The 17,739-nt window shown below is 40.3% G+C and overlaps 1 protein-coding gene, 1 long non-coding RNA gene and 3 other non-coding genes across 12 annotated transcripts; all 5 read right to left on the bottom strand.

Annotated features, from left to right (window-relative positions):
* Window positions 1–310: 310 nt before the first annotated feature.
* On the bottom strand, window positions 311–2,584 carry LOC125301711. Of its 6 annotated transcripts, none has more exons than XR_007194787.1 (5): window positions 2,493–2,584; window positions 1,889–1,987; window positions 1,457–1,568; window positions 1,099–1,207; window positions 311–756 (listed from the first exon to the last, which is right to left on the bottom strand). It is a non-coding gene; the product is annotated as an uncharacterized LOC125301711 (long non-coding RNA). The 6 variants fall into 6 exon arrangements; XR_007194790.1 differs by having other exon boundaries at window positions 1,901–1,987; XR_007194785.1 differs by having other exon boundaries at window positions 2,498–2,584.
* LOC125308828 lies at window positions 892–1,024 on the bottom strand. The gene has a single exon (XR_007195989.1). It is a non-coding gene; the product is annotated as a small nucleolar RNA SNORA13 (small nucleolar RNA).
* Window positions 1,298–1,368, bottom strand: LOC125308836. Its single transcript, XR_007195992.1, has one exon. It is a non-coding gene; the product is annotated as a small nucleolar RNA SNORA13 (small nucleolar RNA).
* Window positions 1,659–1,786, bottom strand: LOC125308824. Its single transcript, XR_007195985.1, has one exon. It is a non-coding gene; the product is annotated as a small nucleolar RNA SNORA13 (small nucleolar RNA).
* Window positions 2,585–6,162: 3,578 nt separating the features above from the next.
* zgc:153039 (uncharacterized protein LOC767698 homolog) lies at window positions 6,163–17,471 on the bottom strand. Of its 3 annotated transcripts, none has more exons than XM_048253870.1 (13): window positions 17,124–17,471; window positions 16,894–17,028; window positions 16,377–16,514; window positions 15,696–15,998; window positions 14,277–14,384; window positions 14,026–14,137; window positions 13,683–13,840; window positions 13,511–13,593; window positions 13,302–13,426; window positions 10,133–10,226; window positions 8,780–8,954; window positions 7,322–7,468; window positions 6,163–7,163 (listed from the first exon to the last, which is right to left on the bottom strand). In XM_048253870.1, exons 1-13 carry the CDS (start codon window positions 17,341–17,343, stop codon window positions 6,283–6,285), a joined length of 2,679 nt encoding a protein of 892 aa, XP_048109827.1. In that variant the 5' UTR covers window positions 17,344–17,471; the 3' UTR covers window positions 6,163–6,282. The 3 variants fall into 3 exon arrangements, with proteins under 3 accessions (XP_048109827.1, XP_048109837.1, XP_048109818.1); XM_048253880.1 differs by having other exon boundaries at window positions 10,133–10,325; window positions 16,479–16,514; XM_048253861.1 differs by having other exon boundaries at window positions 10,133–10,325; window positions 17,124–17,470.
* Window positions 17,472–17,739: the final 268 nt, after the last annotated feature.

Below are 17,739 nucleotides of genomic sequence, written 5' to 3'. Positions count from 1 at the left end.
CCATATCAAGTGTTACATGTAACATGTACTGCTTGTCATGTGCTTGCCATTATTAAGGTCTAGGCAATCTGGGGATAATGGTAGCTCCATATAATTTCAATAAAAGGTTAAATTGATTCAATATTTAAACCAATCACTATTTCCACTTCAAAGTGTAGGTTGTATCCCCATCATTGTGTCAGAAAACCAGAAAAGTACATATAGAATTTAGCAGGTACATGCTTTGATGAGAGAAACTTAATGCATATGCCCTCATCAATTAATCATTTATTGGAAAGATTTCCCATCTTACACAGGAATCACTCAAGAATAATATTAGAAAAACTTTATTTTGTAAAAATGCAGTAAATACACCATTTCATACATACATACATACATATCTACTCAAAAACAAAAATGACTTCAAATACATTAATACCCAATAAACAAAAACATTAATACCCAATAAACAAAAACATAAGTCCTGCAGCAATCATTGACTAACACAAGCCATGAAATGGCCTTTGCACACCTCTGTTGTAAGCCTCTAGACCTTCAAACACGTAATGTTCATGAAACTTCTTCCAAATGGTGCATGTTGGTTCCTCTGGCTGTTACCTCCACTTCATCCACACCTCAATACACATATCCCTTCACCCATGCTTCTGACAGCTTCCCCATGTGGACAAAATGGAGGTGTCGAATTGAAGATTTGCCAGGGGTATACCACCACTGACCCAACTCCGGTTTAGGTCTTGCTATTATCTCGATGGATTCCTGTTGAAATGGGTTCAATTAGCTAGTATTCAATGTTCCTAATTAACATTAAAAGGTCATCACAAGCCAATTACAGGTACTGGCAAAATAAACAGTATGATAAATATACAGCCAACATATAAACCACACATAATACAATGTTCTTGAAGAGAGTGTCCAAAGTGCAAAATGCATACATCTCCAGGTTGAAATCCCTTCAAGAATTAATGTATGCCTTAGTAGACACCACGTGTCATTACTGAACAAACGAACGGGCAACACAAAGGCAAATACCATGTCCCACTGCTTATCAACACAACAGAAACTAGCTTGCTGAAAGCTCAGCTCATGCAGTTACCTCACCTGGGTCGTGTAGATTTCATTTAGGTGTCCAAGGCTGATTGTTGTGGTAACCAAACTACTGGGGTTGAGCGACCTTCCATTGGTTTTTCTGCACAAGATATTTACATTTCTAATTCAATTTGAAAGCAGCAACATATTGGGGGGGGAAAAAAAAAAAAAAAAAAAAAAAAGTCACAAGACAGCATTTTCATAAAATCTCAAATGTTTATGTATGCCTTTGTTGACACCACATTCACTCAATAAACTATGAATGGGTAACACAAAAAGGCAAGAACTACAATCATCTTCAGGTAAAAAAACAAACTAAATGTTCTTGTGATTCATGACATGCATGTGAAGGTGTTGACCACAGGCTTACCATGTTTTTCAGATGCTGGGCTATAATGAAACAGCACAGCAGTGCACAACTCTACAGACATGTCCATCACCCCATTAACAAGTCTCATTTGATATGCCTTTCAACAAGTCATCTGCAGAGACAAACCAAAATCAATCAATGTGAATGTATTACTTATTGTTCAAACGTAACAAAAACATTACAAACACTCATAATACTAGGAGAATGTGCCTAAAGAGAAGAAAAAAAGTGTAAAGTTCACTTTAATTATATTCTCATTTAGAGTTTATGTATGCCTTCGTTGACACCACATTCACCAATGACACAGTGAACAGGCAACACATGAAGGCAAATATTGCACTAGTCTTCAATCCATGCAGTGACACATCACAGGATCAACTGTGAGTAACAAGACACTAAAAATATTATGCCAAATAGCATGGCTCCACTCACTGCAATATCTACCTTTCGGGATCATCCCTAGAGACCAAGTCATACAGGGTCATTGTAGGCAACCATTTCGCCACCGTCGTCACCCTGATCTTGCACCGTCTGTAGAAACACGTAACGTAAGACATTACGCATTCGCCATAGGTATGGGCCATATACTGTTTAAATAGGTATGGACCTTGGACAATGAACAACGTTGAAGGTGCAATCACTTATATAAAGTTTCACGACTACAAATACTCGGGGTTCAGATTACTTCACTCGGTTCATTCAATTTCCGATGGCATAGTCCTTCGTTAAAGTCACAATCTGTTCCTGTTCACTAACGTCAACATGTGGTCGCAGGCTAACACGACTAACGTTGGTCCACGACCGAAGAGTTATTTTGGACGCCTTTCATGAAATCGCACACGATATAAAAAACAGCAACTCAAAGACGTAGGCTACTAGCTTATTTAAAAACGTTAACCTATTAGAACGTTAAGGTTATCAGACGTCGAAATGCTCCAAGCTTTATTTCTTATAACGTAGCGTAGGCCTACTACCATACAGGGTTAAAGACAAACGACAATTTTTCAAAATGTTAATTTCGGAAAGTAAAACATACATCACCATTTTAGTTCTGTAGGCTAGCTGACTCTTCCTTAGCTGTCCCCACGTGCGTACGCGTGCAATGAACCTTCCGAACAGGCGCGGAGCATGCTGGGAAGATAATCAAAACCGCAACCAGATAGGTTTCTATTTATAGTAGCCTTGCGTACCACCAGTAGGCCTAATGAATATATGGTGGTCTACAAGGCCTGTTAAAATGTAACAATGCTTACTCTACTTCCTCATAAACTTTCATGAACAAGCGCTATATTCAATCTTGCCCTTATCATGGAACAACAAAGATAGGCCTCATTATCTCCCTTGCTTTCAAGAGGGTTCCTCTTTCCTAAAAAATATCAAGGCTGTAGTCCCTGCAAGCTTCAAAAAGACCACCATCATCCCAGTGCCTAATAAGTGAATGGTGAAATCCCTTAATGATTAGGCCTACTGCAGCACTGACCCCCATCATGATGAACTGCTTTGAACAACTGGTCAAGAGACATATTGGCTGAATTCTCCCCTACGCCCTAAGCCCTGACATCAGTTGTAAGTGATCAAGTTTGCGACGGTGTAAGGGTTCAAAACACTAATAACAGGAATGGGACAGCACCTGCAACCTCATTAAATTATATTAATTAAACCTCATTCATTTGTAATTATTAAGCAAAGGCAATTTTGTTTCCTCCTCAGCACCTCTATCCTGTGGTGTCCCCCAGGCCCAGGGATCCATTCTTGCGCCCATCCTCTTTGCCCTCTATATGCTCCCTTTAGGCTTCACCCTTAGAAAATATGGTATCTCTTTCCACTGCTATGCAGGAAATGTACCTTCCCCTGAAAGGTCAAGACTCCTTTAAACCTCTTTTAGACTGTCTTGATGATGTCAAAGACTGGATGTTCTTACATTTTTTGAATTTTAGTAACAGCAAAACTGAAGTCCTCCTATTAGGATCCAGGGGAAATTACACCCAGGGTGTGGACTTAAACTCCCTGAGGCCCTATGTAAAGCTCACTGTAAAGAGCCTGGGTGTGATCATTGACAGAAATCTTACATTTGACAAACAGGTTAAATCTATCCAAGCTAGTTTATTTTAGTTATATAGGCCTACTATACTTTCATCTTTCTAATGTTGATATCACCCAGGCCTCCCTTTCCCGCTTACAATTGGTTTAAAATGCAGAAGCTCACTTCTTGACTGGTTCCCGTACTGGTAAGCAAGAACACATCTCTCCCATCTTAGCCTCCCTTCACTGGCTCCCTGCACCATAGAATTAACTTTAAGATTTTGCTAATGACCTTTAAATGCTTGAATGGCAAAGCCACCAGCTATCTCTCTGACCTATTACATAAATACTCCCCTGTAAGATGTCTCAGATATTCTGATCCTTTTCTGCTGGCTGTTCCCAAAAACAACTACAAATGTAGAGACCATGCTTTTGCTGCTGTGGAAAACCAGTGGCAATAGGGAAAATGCAACTGCAATAATGAATAACAAAAACAATGTCTTTTTTACATGAATTATTTATTCTTTCATTTATTCCTCTTCATATCTCCATTCATTTTGTTATTATTTTACAATTATTTATTTATTATATGTGGTACTCTAGCTATTTCATAATTTTAAAACCAAGCCAAAATGTATTTAATTGAATTTCAGTATCTGTTAATTGACACTTGTATGTGTGCTTTTATTTTCCTTTTTGTCTTTTACTTCAATATCTTCTTTTCGGCCACATGCAGCAACAACACAGAGGAATGCTTGTTGGTTCCCATATCAAGGGCTTGTAATTTGTTACTGTTATTTGTTACTGATCAGATCATAAATGATCACAGCAACAAACAGGATTAACTGAAGAATTTGTTTGTAATTGATGAGTGTGTAGTTGAGCCATCTGGAGGTATTGTGGGTAGCCTGGCCATACCTAGATCTCCTTTCAGGGAGATACTGTACTAGTCTGGAACAGCATAGTTCACTAACGTTTCCATCAGTCAGCAGATTACCTGTCCAATAAGTGACAAGAGGGGATGCCGCTACAGTTTCGAAATCAAAAGTGGTTGTGGTAAATGGTAGTATCTATCGAAGCCCGTTTCCGCCACTTGAAAAAAAAACTGCCAGATACTAAGTCAAAATTATGAGATTTAAAGTCATACTTATGAGATTTAAAGTCGTAATTATGAGATTAAGTCGTAATTATGAGATAAATCAAAATTATGAGATTTAAAGTCGTAATTATGAGATTTAAAGCCATAATTATGATATAAGGTCATAGGTTTTAGAGATTCTCGGCTGTATTTTGGGCACCAGCGCATGGCGTAAAGCTCGTTATTCACCCGCAGAAAGTTTAATTTGGTATTTTGGACGTTTATTTTTTAAGTATTGTGCCCAGGGGTTTGGCAATTAACAACCTAGGGAGGGGCCTGGCGCATTGTCTAAAATCGCTATCATACACCACCTAAACCTTGTCAGAAGTCAATGGCGAGTTGTTCCTATGCTATTTTAAGAGCGCATGTCAACAGTCATATTGGCAGGTGCACGCACCATCCTTCTATCATTCATGAACGCACACCAGCGCACGTCCATGCAAAGCATTACAAATTGCACGATTACAATGGGAAACATAATTAGAATAAAGATATTACGAAATACTGTACATCTCATGATGAGTAGTTATTCACCATCATTTGCAAATTGGTAATGACGTTTAAAAGTGATTAAGGGAGAGGCGAGAGACACGTATGGAGCACAGCTGAAGACGCACTGTCACAAGATATAAGCAACTCCTCTGCAGGATAAATGTTGTTTTATTCAGTCATATCGCGCGTTGCGCCGTTAAAGGGAATGACAGATGTCATTCTCATTGGTTTAAAATGATGTTACGCCCCAAACACACCCATATGACTGATTAAAAAACCTAGGAACACCTTGTTGCGCCATGCGCTCCACGTTTGATAACGAAACCCCTCCCAATGTGAACTGGACATCCTACTAAATTTGAATAGACTTTTGACGAGTGACGATGCACTTTAGAATGTCATGATAGGGCCCTTAAAGTCATAATTATGAGATCGTCCCGTCGCGATGCTAGTGTTGGAAAGGTTTCCCCAATTGTTGTGGGCCTAATTGAACAAAACACAGATGTAGGAAGGTGCCTCCTTCATAACCCCAGTGAAATGCTCACGAAGGCTACTCTTTTGGTGATGCATTTTGCCCAATTAGGTTGCTTTGTTGGTGATTTTGTTACTGATGTTAAATAAGATTGGTTGTTGTTCGGCCGGTGTGGGATATCCCCTAGCACAAGATAACACCTGTTTTTTCCAATCTCTTCAAAATAACACTGTTGGTTTACATTTACATTTTCTTTTTTAAATTGTGCATATTTCATGCAATATTCAAACATATCCACCAAACGGCACGGTAGTTATTCTGGAGAGGGTTGAAGTAGCCTGATCTACATTTTTTGCCTAATCGGTCATTCCAATGAGTGCCTCTGGTTAATTGTTTGTGTTAAATGTCACACTTTGAATATGAAATCCAGGTATATTGCTGTTAGTGTCAACACCTTCAACTTTAATGACATGTTGACATCATGCCATACTACATTTTGACTCCAACCAAGCTCTAGTCTTAAAGTATTGTTCAGTGTGTAAAGTATATTTCTGTGGTATATATATTTCAATATGCCTTTATTTATTCTTCTTTTCTCACAAATTTAAAAAATCTGGTAAATGAGTAAAAAACATTAACATTGGGAAAATAGCAAGGAAGTAATCTTATCCTTCAACATTTCGTTCCACTGGTGCTACAGATCTATAAATCAGTGGTAATGACGGGCACAACTCCATGAATAAGCAAAGTGGGCCCTAGATCCTGAGTCAACTGGTCAAGCTGGTGCAGGTAGGGGGTGTAGCGGCGCGTGTCTGCAGGGGGACGGGGTAGATACAGGAAACGCACGGCAGGGGGTGGATCTCCATTCTCACGAATCAACAGATTGACGGCACGCAGATACTCATCTGACAGCAGTGTGGTGTTGCTGGGAAAGCTGTGGACACACTCAGGGGCTCCATCAGTCTGGGCTCTGGGATGGACCTGGCTGACCTTTGCCCGCCTCTGTCCATGCAGCGCCACCACATGGTCCCAGGGCACGGTGTACACATTGGCTGTCATGCGCAGGTCCTTCAGCATCTGCTGAAGCATTTCTTCGGCCTCTTGCATACAACAGCCTGTCTCCACACACAAGAAGAGACGGAGCCTGGCCTGGTGCCATGCGTGCGACATGTGCAACACGCAAGCAAGCTGGAGCAAGAAGAGAGAGCATGTGTCCACGTAGCTACAGTTATCAGGCCGCAGCAGGTTCAGTGGCCACACATCAATATAGAGACCAGACTGGCCTGGTTTGGCTCTGGCTAAAACCTCCGACTGGTTAAAAGAGCAGAAATATCGTGCTAGGGCCACACTCTTCTGCATCTTTACAGCATCTGCGATGACATATACATACTCCTCAATGGACAGGTGTTTGGCAGAGGCAGCCTCACCGCTCATTCGATCACTACATACGGGAGGGAAGTGAAAGATTCTCTTCTGTCCTTTAGCAGAGTGGGCACCAGTGGAAAAGACACAGTCCTGCAGGTTGTCCTTGGGAGAGCAGTCATCGTAGAAACCCAGTACAAGGATGTTGGGCCTCATTCCTCCTGTAGGGAAAGAAAACAGTCAAATTTTCCTGCAAATGTAAATTAATAACAAATCTATAACATTGAACTGAAAACACAAAAGCCATGTCAGCATGAAAACTGTGTGCACCAATCACCCAGTGTATACATTGCAAAACAAAGGTCATGAATGAACATACCTAAACCTGAAATGAATAACAGGTGTTGGATTCCATGTCGAACTGAGTCAGCCAAAGTGAGACTGATAAAGGCCTTAATGTTAAGATAGTCGACCAGAGAGAACCAGGAGTCGTAGCATGACTGCAGTGGGTCAGCAGGCAGCATCTCTTTAAGAGGAAAAACAGTCATTAACACATTTATTAATCTAACTGTATGCATTTTTTCTTCTGTCTTCATCTTATTCCACCTTATCTTTACAAGGTGTTTGTAGAATTCAAGTGGTCTCAAATAGTCACCACGTTAAACACACTACCACAATGGCGATGGCACCCTACCATTAGACAGAATATTATTTGCCATACAATATTCTGTTAATGAAATTAAAAGCATAAATTATTCAAGCAATAGGACAAGGATAGGACGAGTGGGATCATTGGGGTTGGTAAAGGATTACCCTGACAGCATTTGATCATAGGCCAGAGGCCGAGGATTGAAGATAGAGCAGAATCACTGGCATTATATAAAGTGGTCATAGGGAATAGGTTAGCTATGCTAATTGGCTGAACCTCATCTTCGAGTGCTTATCCAAAAGTTGAGTTTTCTTCATTTTCGTCATCACAAATACTACTGATAGATGACCCGAGTCAAATAAATCAACCCTGATCAATCAAACTATTATCTCCAAGACGTTATCTATTCTCTTTCTACACCACATCAGTCTTTCCACCTTCTCACCATTCATACTGTGTATCTAAAGGCATGCATGCATCATTTTAGAATCAGTAGTGAAAAACTTAGGCCATGTCCACATGCTGCCGGGTATTTTTTTATGCATTTTGGCCTTTCATCCACACGAAAACTCGTTCACTGAAAATGGATATTTAAGTGAAGTGAAGATTTTCAGGTCTCCGATTGGCCAATTTTGCCATCTGTTTGATTGATGTGTTCTTGGCAGCCTTCAACAGCTGCTTTTGCGTATTCGTATGGATGTGGATGGAATTATTTTGCAATACGAAAAACCTCAAGTTCAAAAGATACAAAATACCCAGCTATGTGTGTGGACACGGCCTAAATGTGGATCACAGTCTCTCACTTTTAAGTCATTTTTAATGGAAGTGGTGGATATGTAATATAATGTACTGGAAAGTATAAGTATAAGTATAATTATAAGTATATATACTCTTTTGATCCCGTGAGGGAAATTTGGTCTCTGCATTTATCCCAATCTGTGAATTAGTAAAACGCACTCAGCACACAGTGAACACACAGTGAGGTGAAGCACACACTAATCCGGACGCAGTGAGCTGCCTGCTACAACAGCGGCGCTCGGGGAGCAGTGAGGGGTTAGGTGCCTTGCTCAAGGGCACTTCAGCCGTTCCTACTGGTCGAGGTTCGAACCGGCAACCCTCCGGTTACAGGTCCGAAGCGCTAACCAGTAGGCCATGGCTGCCCCAACTCTCTATACATAAACGTCATACCCAGCTCTCCTAACTGAACATGGCCGAGTACGTAGAGCCCACTCTTCTTTACATCGTTGATGAAGGTTATGAGGCCGGTGCTGCTCCGTGGATTGGCAACCATCAGCAGCACCTGTGGTCGCCAGAACTTTACATGGTCCTTTCTCACGTCCAGCATCAGCAGGTATTTGCGCACCTGGTTGAGTGTGTGAGCAACATGTTTTCAGGTCAAGGTTGAATATTTCATGTCCATTTCCCGTATCCAATAACTAAATATGCCATCTAGTACAAACTTGTTGACCAAATCAGAGAGTTTGTTTGCCTTTCTGGGGAAAACCCATAGTATTTCAGAGTCTGGACTTTTGCCCGTCTGCGTCACTATTCCAATGAAGAGGGACACATTCACTTTCCAGAGAGGAGAGGTCTTTCATAACCTTATAGCTTTAATTAACTGAAAGATAAATGTAAATCAAGTTTCTCGGCCAAGTATACTTGCGTATACAAGGAATTTGGTCTCTGTATCTATCCCATCTGTGAATTAGTGAACACACAGAGCACACAGTGAGGTGAAGCACACACTAACCCGGAGCAGTGAGCTGCCTTGCTATAGCGGCGCTCGGGGAGCAGTGAGGGGTTAGGTGCCTTGCTCAACGGCACTTCAGCCGTTCCTACTGGTCGGAGATCGAACCGGCAACCCTCCGGTCACAAGCCCGAAGCCCTAACCAGTAGGCCACGACTGCCCCCAAAGATCTGCACAGACGTAAGGTTTATAGCTTTAAAGGGAAACTTGGCAGGATTTCCCCCTCTGCTGGAGAAATTGCACATTATGCTATTTCAAACTGTGTGAAAAGGTAACGATAAAGCACATGGATTTGTTTACAAGCTAGCGAACTGTTAGCATAAGTTTGGCAGAACTATGTGGATGTTACAAGGTAAGGAACACGATTTAAAACGTGTTTCTTGTTTCTCACTTCTCTTTCCGGGACGGTAGTCTCAATGTTGCAAGGTTGGTTTTCCGCCTGGGGACGCTAGGCGCAGCGGGGAAAGTCACCATTTTCACCAGAACAGGTCATTTAACCATCCAAATGATTTCTAAACGGGTTTATTAAGTTGAAATAGTTGCCAAGTTCCCCTTTAAGATTTTTTAGATAAATGGAAATGGATGAGACAGAAGAAACCTTCTTTTTCATTACACATGTTAAACAATATGAGTGCAGAGAGAACACTGATGACAACCTCTTTGCTTGATATGCAAGTCACAGTGGAACCAGAATAAGGCTACTCCAGAAAAAAGGGAAACTAGTACATATAACTAAAAAATATCATGTTTCTAGACTGTGCATTCAAGTCTGGATTGCTGTGGAATATGCATACCTGATGAAAGATGAGGGCCTGAGAAACATATCCCCAGCTACTTGTGGGACACAGGTAGTGGATGAGCAGCAGCAACACCAGCATGAAAACAATGCTGACCGAGGCATAAATGGCATTGATCAGGAACATCATCACCAGACAACCCACGATGCCAAGTGCACAGGTATGCCAGGTGAAGTACCGAAAGGTAGGCCTTATGAGACCAAGAGTGGATGTTAATAATAATAATAATAATAATAATAATAATAACTAGAAATGCAATTACAAGGAATTACCAGTGCATAAAAATGCTAAAGTTGTGATGTAAAATATCATGTATAGTTAAAACAGATAATACAGAGATGGTTACTACGGTGATGCTAGGACAGACATGGTGGTTGCACAGCTTAATAAAAGTTGATAGTTTAAAAGTAGACTGTTTAAAAGCTGAATGTAGATAGTTTAAAAGTTGTTGATAGACAGTAGATAGTTTAAACGTTGTTGATAGACAGCTAGTTTAATAGATAGTTTAAAAGTAGAGGAATAGCTCTGATATTTGCTAGCAGTTATGCTAAGATTTTTAACTATGCTAACCATGCTACTTAGCTAATTTTTTATAGCAGTGCTAGCCATGCTAACCATGCTACTTAGCTAACTTAGCTAAAGTTTTCTAGCAGTTTTGATAAACATGCTAACTATGCTAACCATGTTACTTAGCTAACTTAACTGACGTTTTCTAGCAGTTTTGCTAAACGTGCCAACTATGCTAGCAATGCTAACTATGTTAACCATGTGACTTAGCTAACCTAGCTTATCATTTTTAGTAGTTATGCTAACTAGCATGCTAACATGCTAATTATGTGACTTAGCTAACCTAGCTGATCATTTTTAGTAGTTATGCTAAGTAGCATGCTAACAATGTTAACATGTTAACTATGCTAACCATGTGACTTAGCTAACCTAGCTAATCATTTTTAGCAGTTATGCTAACTAGCATGCTAACAATGTTAACTATGTCAACCATGTTACTTAGCTAACTTAGCTAATCATTTTTTAGCAGTTTTGTTAAAAATGCTAACAATGTTAGCAATGCTAACCATGCTAACTAGCTACAATGGGTAGTCAGGAGTCATAGTTGATGACAAGTAACAGTTACAATGGCTGAACAGTTAAAAAGTTCAGTAGTTTAAAGGGTTAAATTGTTTAATAGTGAAATATTGTAGTGAGGACTTTTATTTTGAAACAGTTTTTGGCAGAGGAAGCAGTTGAACAGGATGTGTAGTCTTAATAGAGCCAGTTTGTATGCTTAAAGCCTGAGACTGGCAGTTGATCCAGGTGGCCTGAACACCTGCCATAGGATTCTAATTGCTTAACGGCGTGTGATGATGTCTGTCGGCAATGTTAAGTCTATGGGGATTTTTAAAAAGTTTGTCTTTAATAGTTTAAAAAGTATAAAAGTTTCAAAGTTGAAAACACATAGCAGCTTGGTCCGGTTGAATACCTACGTTACAACGTTTGAATGAAGTTTCTAAGTTAAACTGTTCAAGAGAAATTGCGTACGGAAAAAGTGGTAAGCGGAATAATAATAAGAAGTTGCCTAGGAAGAACAGTACAGTGCATTTTCATGCACTGTAATAATAATACACTTTATTTGTATAGCACCTTTCATCCACATAATGCAGCTCAAAGTGCTTTACATTTGGAGCATTTAACACAATAATACAGGGGTCTCAAACTCAAATGAGCTGGGGGCCACTTCTGCCAACGTCATCTGATTGGAGGGCCGGCTATTTCTGAAAATGCAATGTTCTATTTTTTTAAACCAGGCAAACTAGGCGTCGGGGTTAAGAAAGCAACACCATTGGATTTTTATATCAACATTTCAAAAGGCCATGGCTTGAAAGTGGTCAGAGATAAAGTCCTACTGTAAATGTAAAAATCTTTGAGTATAAACAAAAGTTTATGAAGGGGGTAAATGTACTAATCACTGGATGGCAAGCACCTCAAATTATGCACATTTCAGTAAATACTGGATGAACATATTTGAGCAGGTTTACTTTCCTTTTTTCATATTACCCACATAACAAATTAACAGGAAAACACCTAAGATGTATACCAACACCTAAGATGTATATGGTTTAGTGATGTATTACTAAACCACAAGGCCTACAATAAAGTATTCTGGTCAAATCAGTTCCTATCGCGGGTAATCTGAGTACCCAGAAGTTCGCATCATATTGCGGGTGACTTTGTAGTTCTTTAGAGCCCTGTTTCTACTAGCCCTGCTGTCTTTACCACGTCCATTACGGACACTTTCATCACGATTACCACTGCAACCTCCAAGTTATGTTGGGCAGAGGGTCGAAATAAGCATGGTATGCTTAGTGGACACCGTTGTATACACGCAAAGACGCACCTCCATTCACAGACGCACTGTGACTATCACTGTCAATAGACGATCGATCATAATCTCCAAAAGGATATTCTCCTTCAGAATCAGAATAGGTGAATAACATAGCCTACCTAAGACTTCATCACACGTGAACGTTTTTCAACATTAGGTGTAGGCCTATTTCTGCTTCAATTTATGCAAAACTATGGCCTGCATCGCTTCCGCGTCATTACAAATGCACGTCTTTGTGTTTCTCGCGTGTAATACAAGTAGGCCTATTTCCTGAAAACTTTGCGCAGCGATTTTGGGTTTGAATCAAGCTCTGGATGTCTAGCACATAGTGGAGCAGAGTAGGCTAAAAATGAGATGTCACCGTACTTGGATCTATCGCCTACTTTAATCAGCATCGTTGTTTATCGCAATTAAAAATAGCCTCAAGGGCCGGATTACATTATTATTTTGGCATACGTTGCGGGCCGGAATTGGCCCGCGGGCCGGGTGTTTGAGACCCCTGCAATAATAGATAGATAGATAGATAGATACTTTATTGATCCCTAAGGGGAAATTCAAGGTCTCAGTAGCATACAGACATCACACACAAGACCTTGAATTTCCCCTTGGGTATCATGGTGTTAAATGCTCCAAAGAGAGACAAACATTTTTTTTATATAAGTCTGAGCAGCGTGAATCAGCACAGATCACAAAAACTGCAAAGATTTATTATGAATATTATTTTCAAAACATTTCTCAAATTAGGTTAGTATTCAATCCATATTTGTGGAATAACTGGAAAAGTACCGAAAGTTTGGAGCAGAGGCCCATTCCAGGGCTAAACAAGCCAGATCGACAGCAGCATACACCAGCAAAAAAAATATGGTGACAATGCTGGCAATGGTGTTCAATTTCCCGAGCAGTAGTACCACCTGCAGAAACACACAGACAAACTTCTTCAACCAGTGTCTAAAAGCAGTGTTACCTGGTTTCATTGATTCTTTTATCCACCTCACCTGCACAAGTGACCAGGAGATGAGGACAGAAACCCATGGGTTTCCTCTTTCAGATGTCTGACTTGCTGGAGCCAGAACTCCACCTGTAAAACAGCATGGAAACATTTGGCCTTTATTCAAGTATATAGCTTCATTTTTAATTTGAACAGTGAGAATAAAATGTGCTGCTCACCAAATAGATTGTCTCGTGATAGAGCAAAGAGAATCCGTGAAGCCCCAATAAGATTACTCATGGCTGCTGACAGGGTGGATGAGTATATGCCCACCATCACAAGTGGACACCAGACATCAATATTACAGAGAAAACTGTAGTTTCTTAGGAGTAGTAGACTGAAGATTGGGAAACAATGAAAGAAGACGGGCAATCATTTAAAAAGATATTTTGAGAAACAAAAGATACATCTCTGCTCAGAGACGCAGCAAAGTAAGCCAGAAACAACGACAATAAAAAGTCAATCTGATAAAATAAATTGTCCATTTCTAAATATAGTGTGAGTATGCGTGTGTTGAATTACCGGTCACAAGAGCATGATGCCAACAAAGCTAGAAGGTTGTATGTGATGAATGTGAAGACGACTGCAGTCAGGGTTCCACGAGGAATGGAATAACTGGGGTTCTTCAAGTCACCTTGGACGCACAGCGGCAACCGTTTGAAAGAGAAATACAAGATGTGTCAGAGAGACAACCCTGGCATTACCCTTTCTCTAAAGCACTCTGACATGGCATTGCACTCAGACAGCCCCTAGAGATAGTGTTGAATGCTCACCTGACATATTGGAGCCAGCCATAATGCCAGTGCAGCCATTGAACATGACAGCAAATACTGTGGTGAAACTCATCATGGAACCTGTGGTGTAGTCCACTGTGTAACTCCCTTTGACAAAGTTAAAATGACTATCAGCATTCATGGTCAGAGAAAGAGCCATGTCACAGCATAATTTCCTGAGTAAACTGTCAATGGCCATGTCAATCAAATCTGTCAGTATCACGGGATATAGCATTGTTTCCCAACCGTGGGGGTCGCCTGAAATTCAAATGAGGTCGGCTGAGGTACAGGGTCTTACAAATGACCAGTACATTACATAAAAATATGTATTAAATAATAAATATTAAAATAATAAATATTAAAAACCTATCATAACCAAGTTAAGTAACTGATCCTTCATTACAATCTAGCAAGGTAAAAATAAAGTCAGACAGCCTGCATGGCATGTTCGGTTGATGGAATTATGCTGCTTGATCAATGTTCAAAAAGAAAGTAGCAAAACAACCAGGTGCGCAGGAATACATTTGGGGTAAATCAAAGTACCACTTTCTTCTGGATGTCACAGTAGTAGAGCTTTAGATTCTCAGCCTGAGCCCGAGCATGGGTAAGGTGGGCCTGGATTTCTTGGGCCCAATCTAAGCTCTATACAGCAGAGATGAGTTGTGCTCTCTCTCACAACATGTGAATGATTGGGGTCTGTCAAAATAGGGTCGCCTGCCAAAAAAGGTTGGGAACCCCTTGGATATAGCAATCAATATAAATCTAGGAATATAGGAAGCTCGTGTTGCTAAGCTTGTTCAATAGGGCTAGGAACAGATGTTTTTAATGCAACAATAAGCATAATGCTACTATTTGAAGCATAGGGCTTTAGAAACACCATATTCATTTTGATTGAATCTTGAAAAGCATTGATTGTAATGATATGGTAAAGTTCAGAATACACTCACAATGACTGCTAAGCACAAAGTTTAAAAAAAATGTATGATACCATCAATTACATGCCAAGATAAAATAGTTAGAAATAGTTGTTGGGGCAAGGTTTTTACACTCTTAGATAATTAGCTTGATCATTTTAGATCAAAATGCTTTCCTGCTGCTTTGAAGAAACAACATATATTTCTAACTGGCTCAGAGATTGAGCATAAAGCCAAGAACACCAGTTGAACCCTGATTAACAGGTCAGACACATTTACATTTATTCATTCGGCAGATGCACTTATCCGAAGCGACTTACAGCAATAGGATGACATTTAAGCTATTCACATTTAAGCTACAGAGCTACAGTTACTAATAACATTTAAGATATTAACTTTTAACGATTTTGGTAGGCTAACTGAAGGTGCCTGAGTAAGACTGTTGCACAAAGCAAGCTCACAGCGGTCTTTTTCACACAGCTAGTTAGTTGTTCTTCAAACTTACCCCACAAATTACCCAACAACGTGTCCAATTTGAAGCCAGTGAAGTTGGCAGTGGCTGCCTGGGTAGAATTGCCTGACACGGCCGGCAAGACAACTACTCTTGGTCCAACAATGAAGAAGCTGGCAAATATTGAGCTCAACACGGTCATGACGATGAGGAAAATGAGAAAGGTGGTCTTGGCATAGATATGGGCACCAACAAGACACACCCCAAGGCAAAGGAGTAGAACGGCTGAGGCGTACAGGAGGGACCACCAGTATCCCAGTGGAAGCATGTGATAGGGATTTGCCAAACCAGCTTCACCTATTAAAATGACATTTTAGAATAATCTAATGAACAGCTTTATTTAAAGTGACATTAGGTTTTCAAACCATATTTTTCTTCATTGAACTCTTTCCAGATAATGAATCTGCAACTCTGACCATACACCACATACATTTAGAGCACTAACCAACTGTGTGCAATTCTGTGCATTCACTGAGGAGTGCGCTGCACTTTATCTAGAACTCTCCATTCTGTGATAAATACACATGCAAAATGTGCTTCCAGAAAACAGTCAACCCAAGATATGACAACAGTACCAGCACAATGCTCTAATTTCCTGATCAGATTCAAATGTATTAAAATGGCAACTGACTGGCATTCAATCAGATATGAAAGGCAGGAGGACATTTTTCAAACCTTCAGAAATGCCAAAAGACACAGTGATTGCTTCCACAAGGCCAAGAACATAGAGGGCACATCCACAAACATTGGCAAAAAAGAACATGATGCCTATGCTACCTCCAAACTCTGGTCCTAAGGCTCGACTGATCATATCTGAGGGAAAATGTTAGGGACAATGCCATGCAGTACCAGTGAACAGCAATTTAGGTTTTGATAGAAAAACGTGCACAGCACATTAAGATACACTTGTGTTGGTGACAAATAGACCGTCTTCAGACAGCTGTATAAAAAGGGAACATCCTTGCTTCAAAGACTGCAAAGTCTTCAATCGTTGTGACTTGTGGAGCAAAGAAAAAACATAATTGGAACTCTTCACCTGAAATGGAATGTAAAATAGTGATATGTAATTTCAGAAAAAATATTTAGATCCCAAGATTTGTCATGGGTGAAAGAAAATGTTTGGATTCATCGGGCAGTCAGTTAAGCACAATGTGACTGAGATATAAACAGGATTCTTGTGTAAAAAGGATACAGTAGGCCCCACCAGCATCCAATGCTCCATTGGTTGAAATAGCACAAACCGACAGCACAGTCATAGTAATGATTAGATAAGATACCAAGAACATCAGGATGGACTGATAAAGTCCTGCATGACCGACAACAAACCCTGTAGATAAACAGAGATATATTATATGGTCCGCAAGTCAAGGCACTTTGCTATTAAGTAAAAAACTCAGTTTAACATTGCCTTCAAACACTCACCAATCCGAAGAAATAAAACAACGCTAAACATGGATAAAACAGTTGGTATGATTACTCCAAAGAAAGTCGTTAGTTTCTTTGGAGGCTTTCCGGCGGTCTTCCGAGACACACGCGGCGATTTATCAACTGTGACCCCGACTGAATTACCCGAGCCATGGGTGCTTGAGGATAGTCGGTAATGCAGCAGAGGCGTTTTCTCTGACATTTTGATGGCGCTCATCTATTTTGGCGTTGGGCTAAATGCCGTTGTTATAGGCCCTACGGTAACTGCCTTTCATGTTAACTGGACTGTTTACTTTGCCTCTGGAGTTAACGTAACCGCCCCCTTCTTTTGCAGGTGTGTTCAGCTGATAATTTAGCCTCCAAAACTCGCAGATTCGTCTGTTTAACTCAAGTTCAAATAGAAATGTTTGTGATGCTCCACTTTGTTGTTTAATAAAGCTTTACAACACGATGTGTCGGCGTTGGAAGTGTCAGGTTGTCTGTAGTAGGCTAGGCGACATGCGCTGGGCCATGAATATGCCACCAAATAAAACTAAATAAACTCCACGTGGGTCTCGAACCGCTAATAAATTAAACTGCTTGTATGATAACCTGGCATCAGACACGCAAATTG

Source organism: Alosa alosa, chromosome 1, assembly GCF_017589495.1.
Source record: "Alosa alosa isolate M-15738 ecotype Scorff River chromosome 1, AALO_Geno_1.1, whole genome shotgun sequence".
Classification (NCBI taxonomy): domain Eukaryota; kingdom Metazoa; phylum Chordata; class Actinopteri; order Clupeiformes; family Clupeidae; genus Alosa; species Alosa alosa.
The sequence above is the reverse complement of the archived record's forward strand: the minus strand, read 5'-3'. Positions and strand labels throughout refer to the sequence as shown.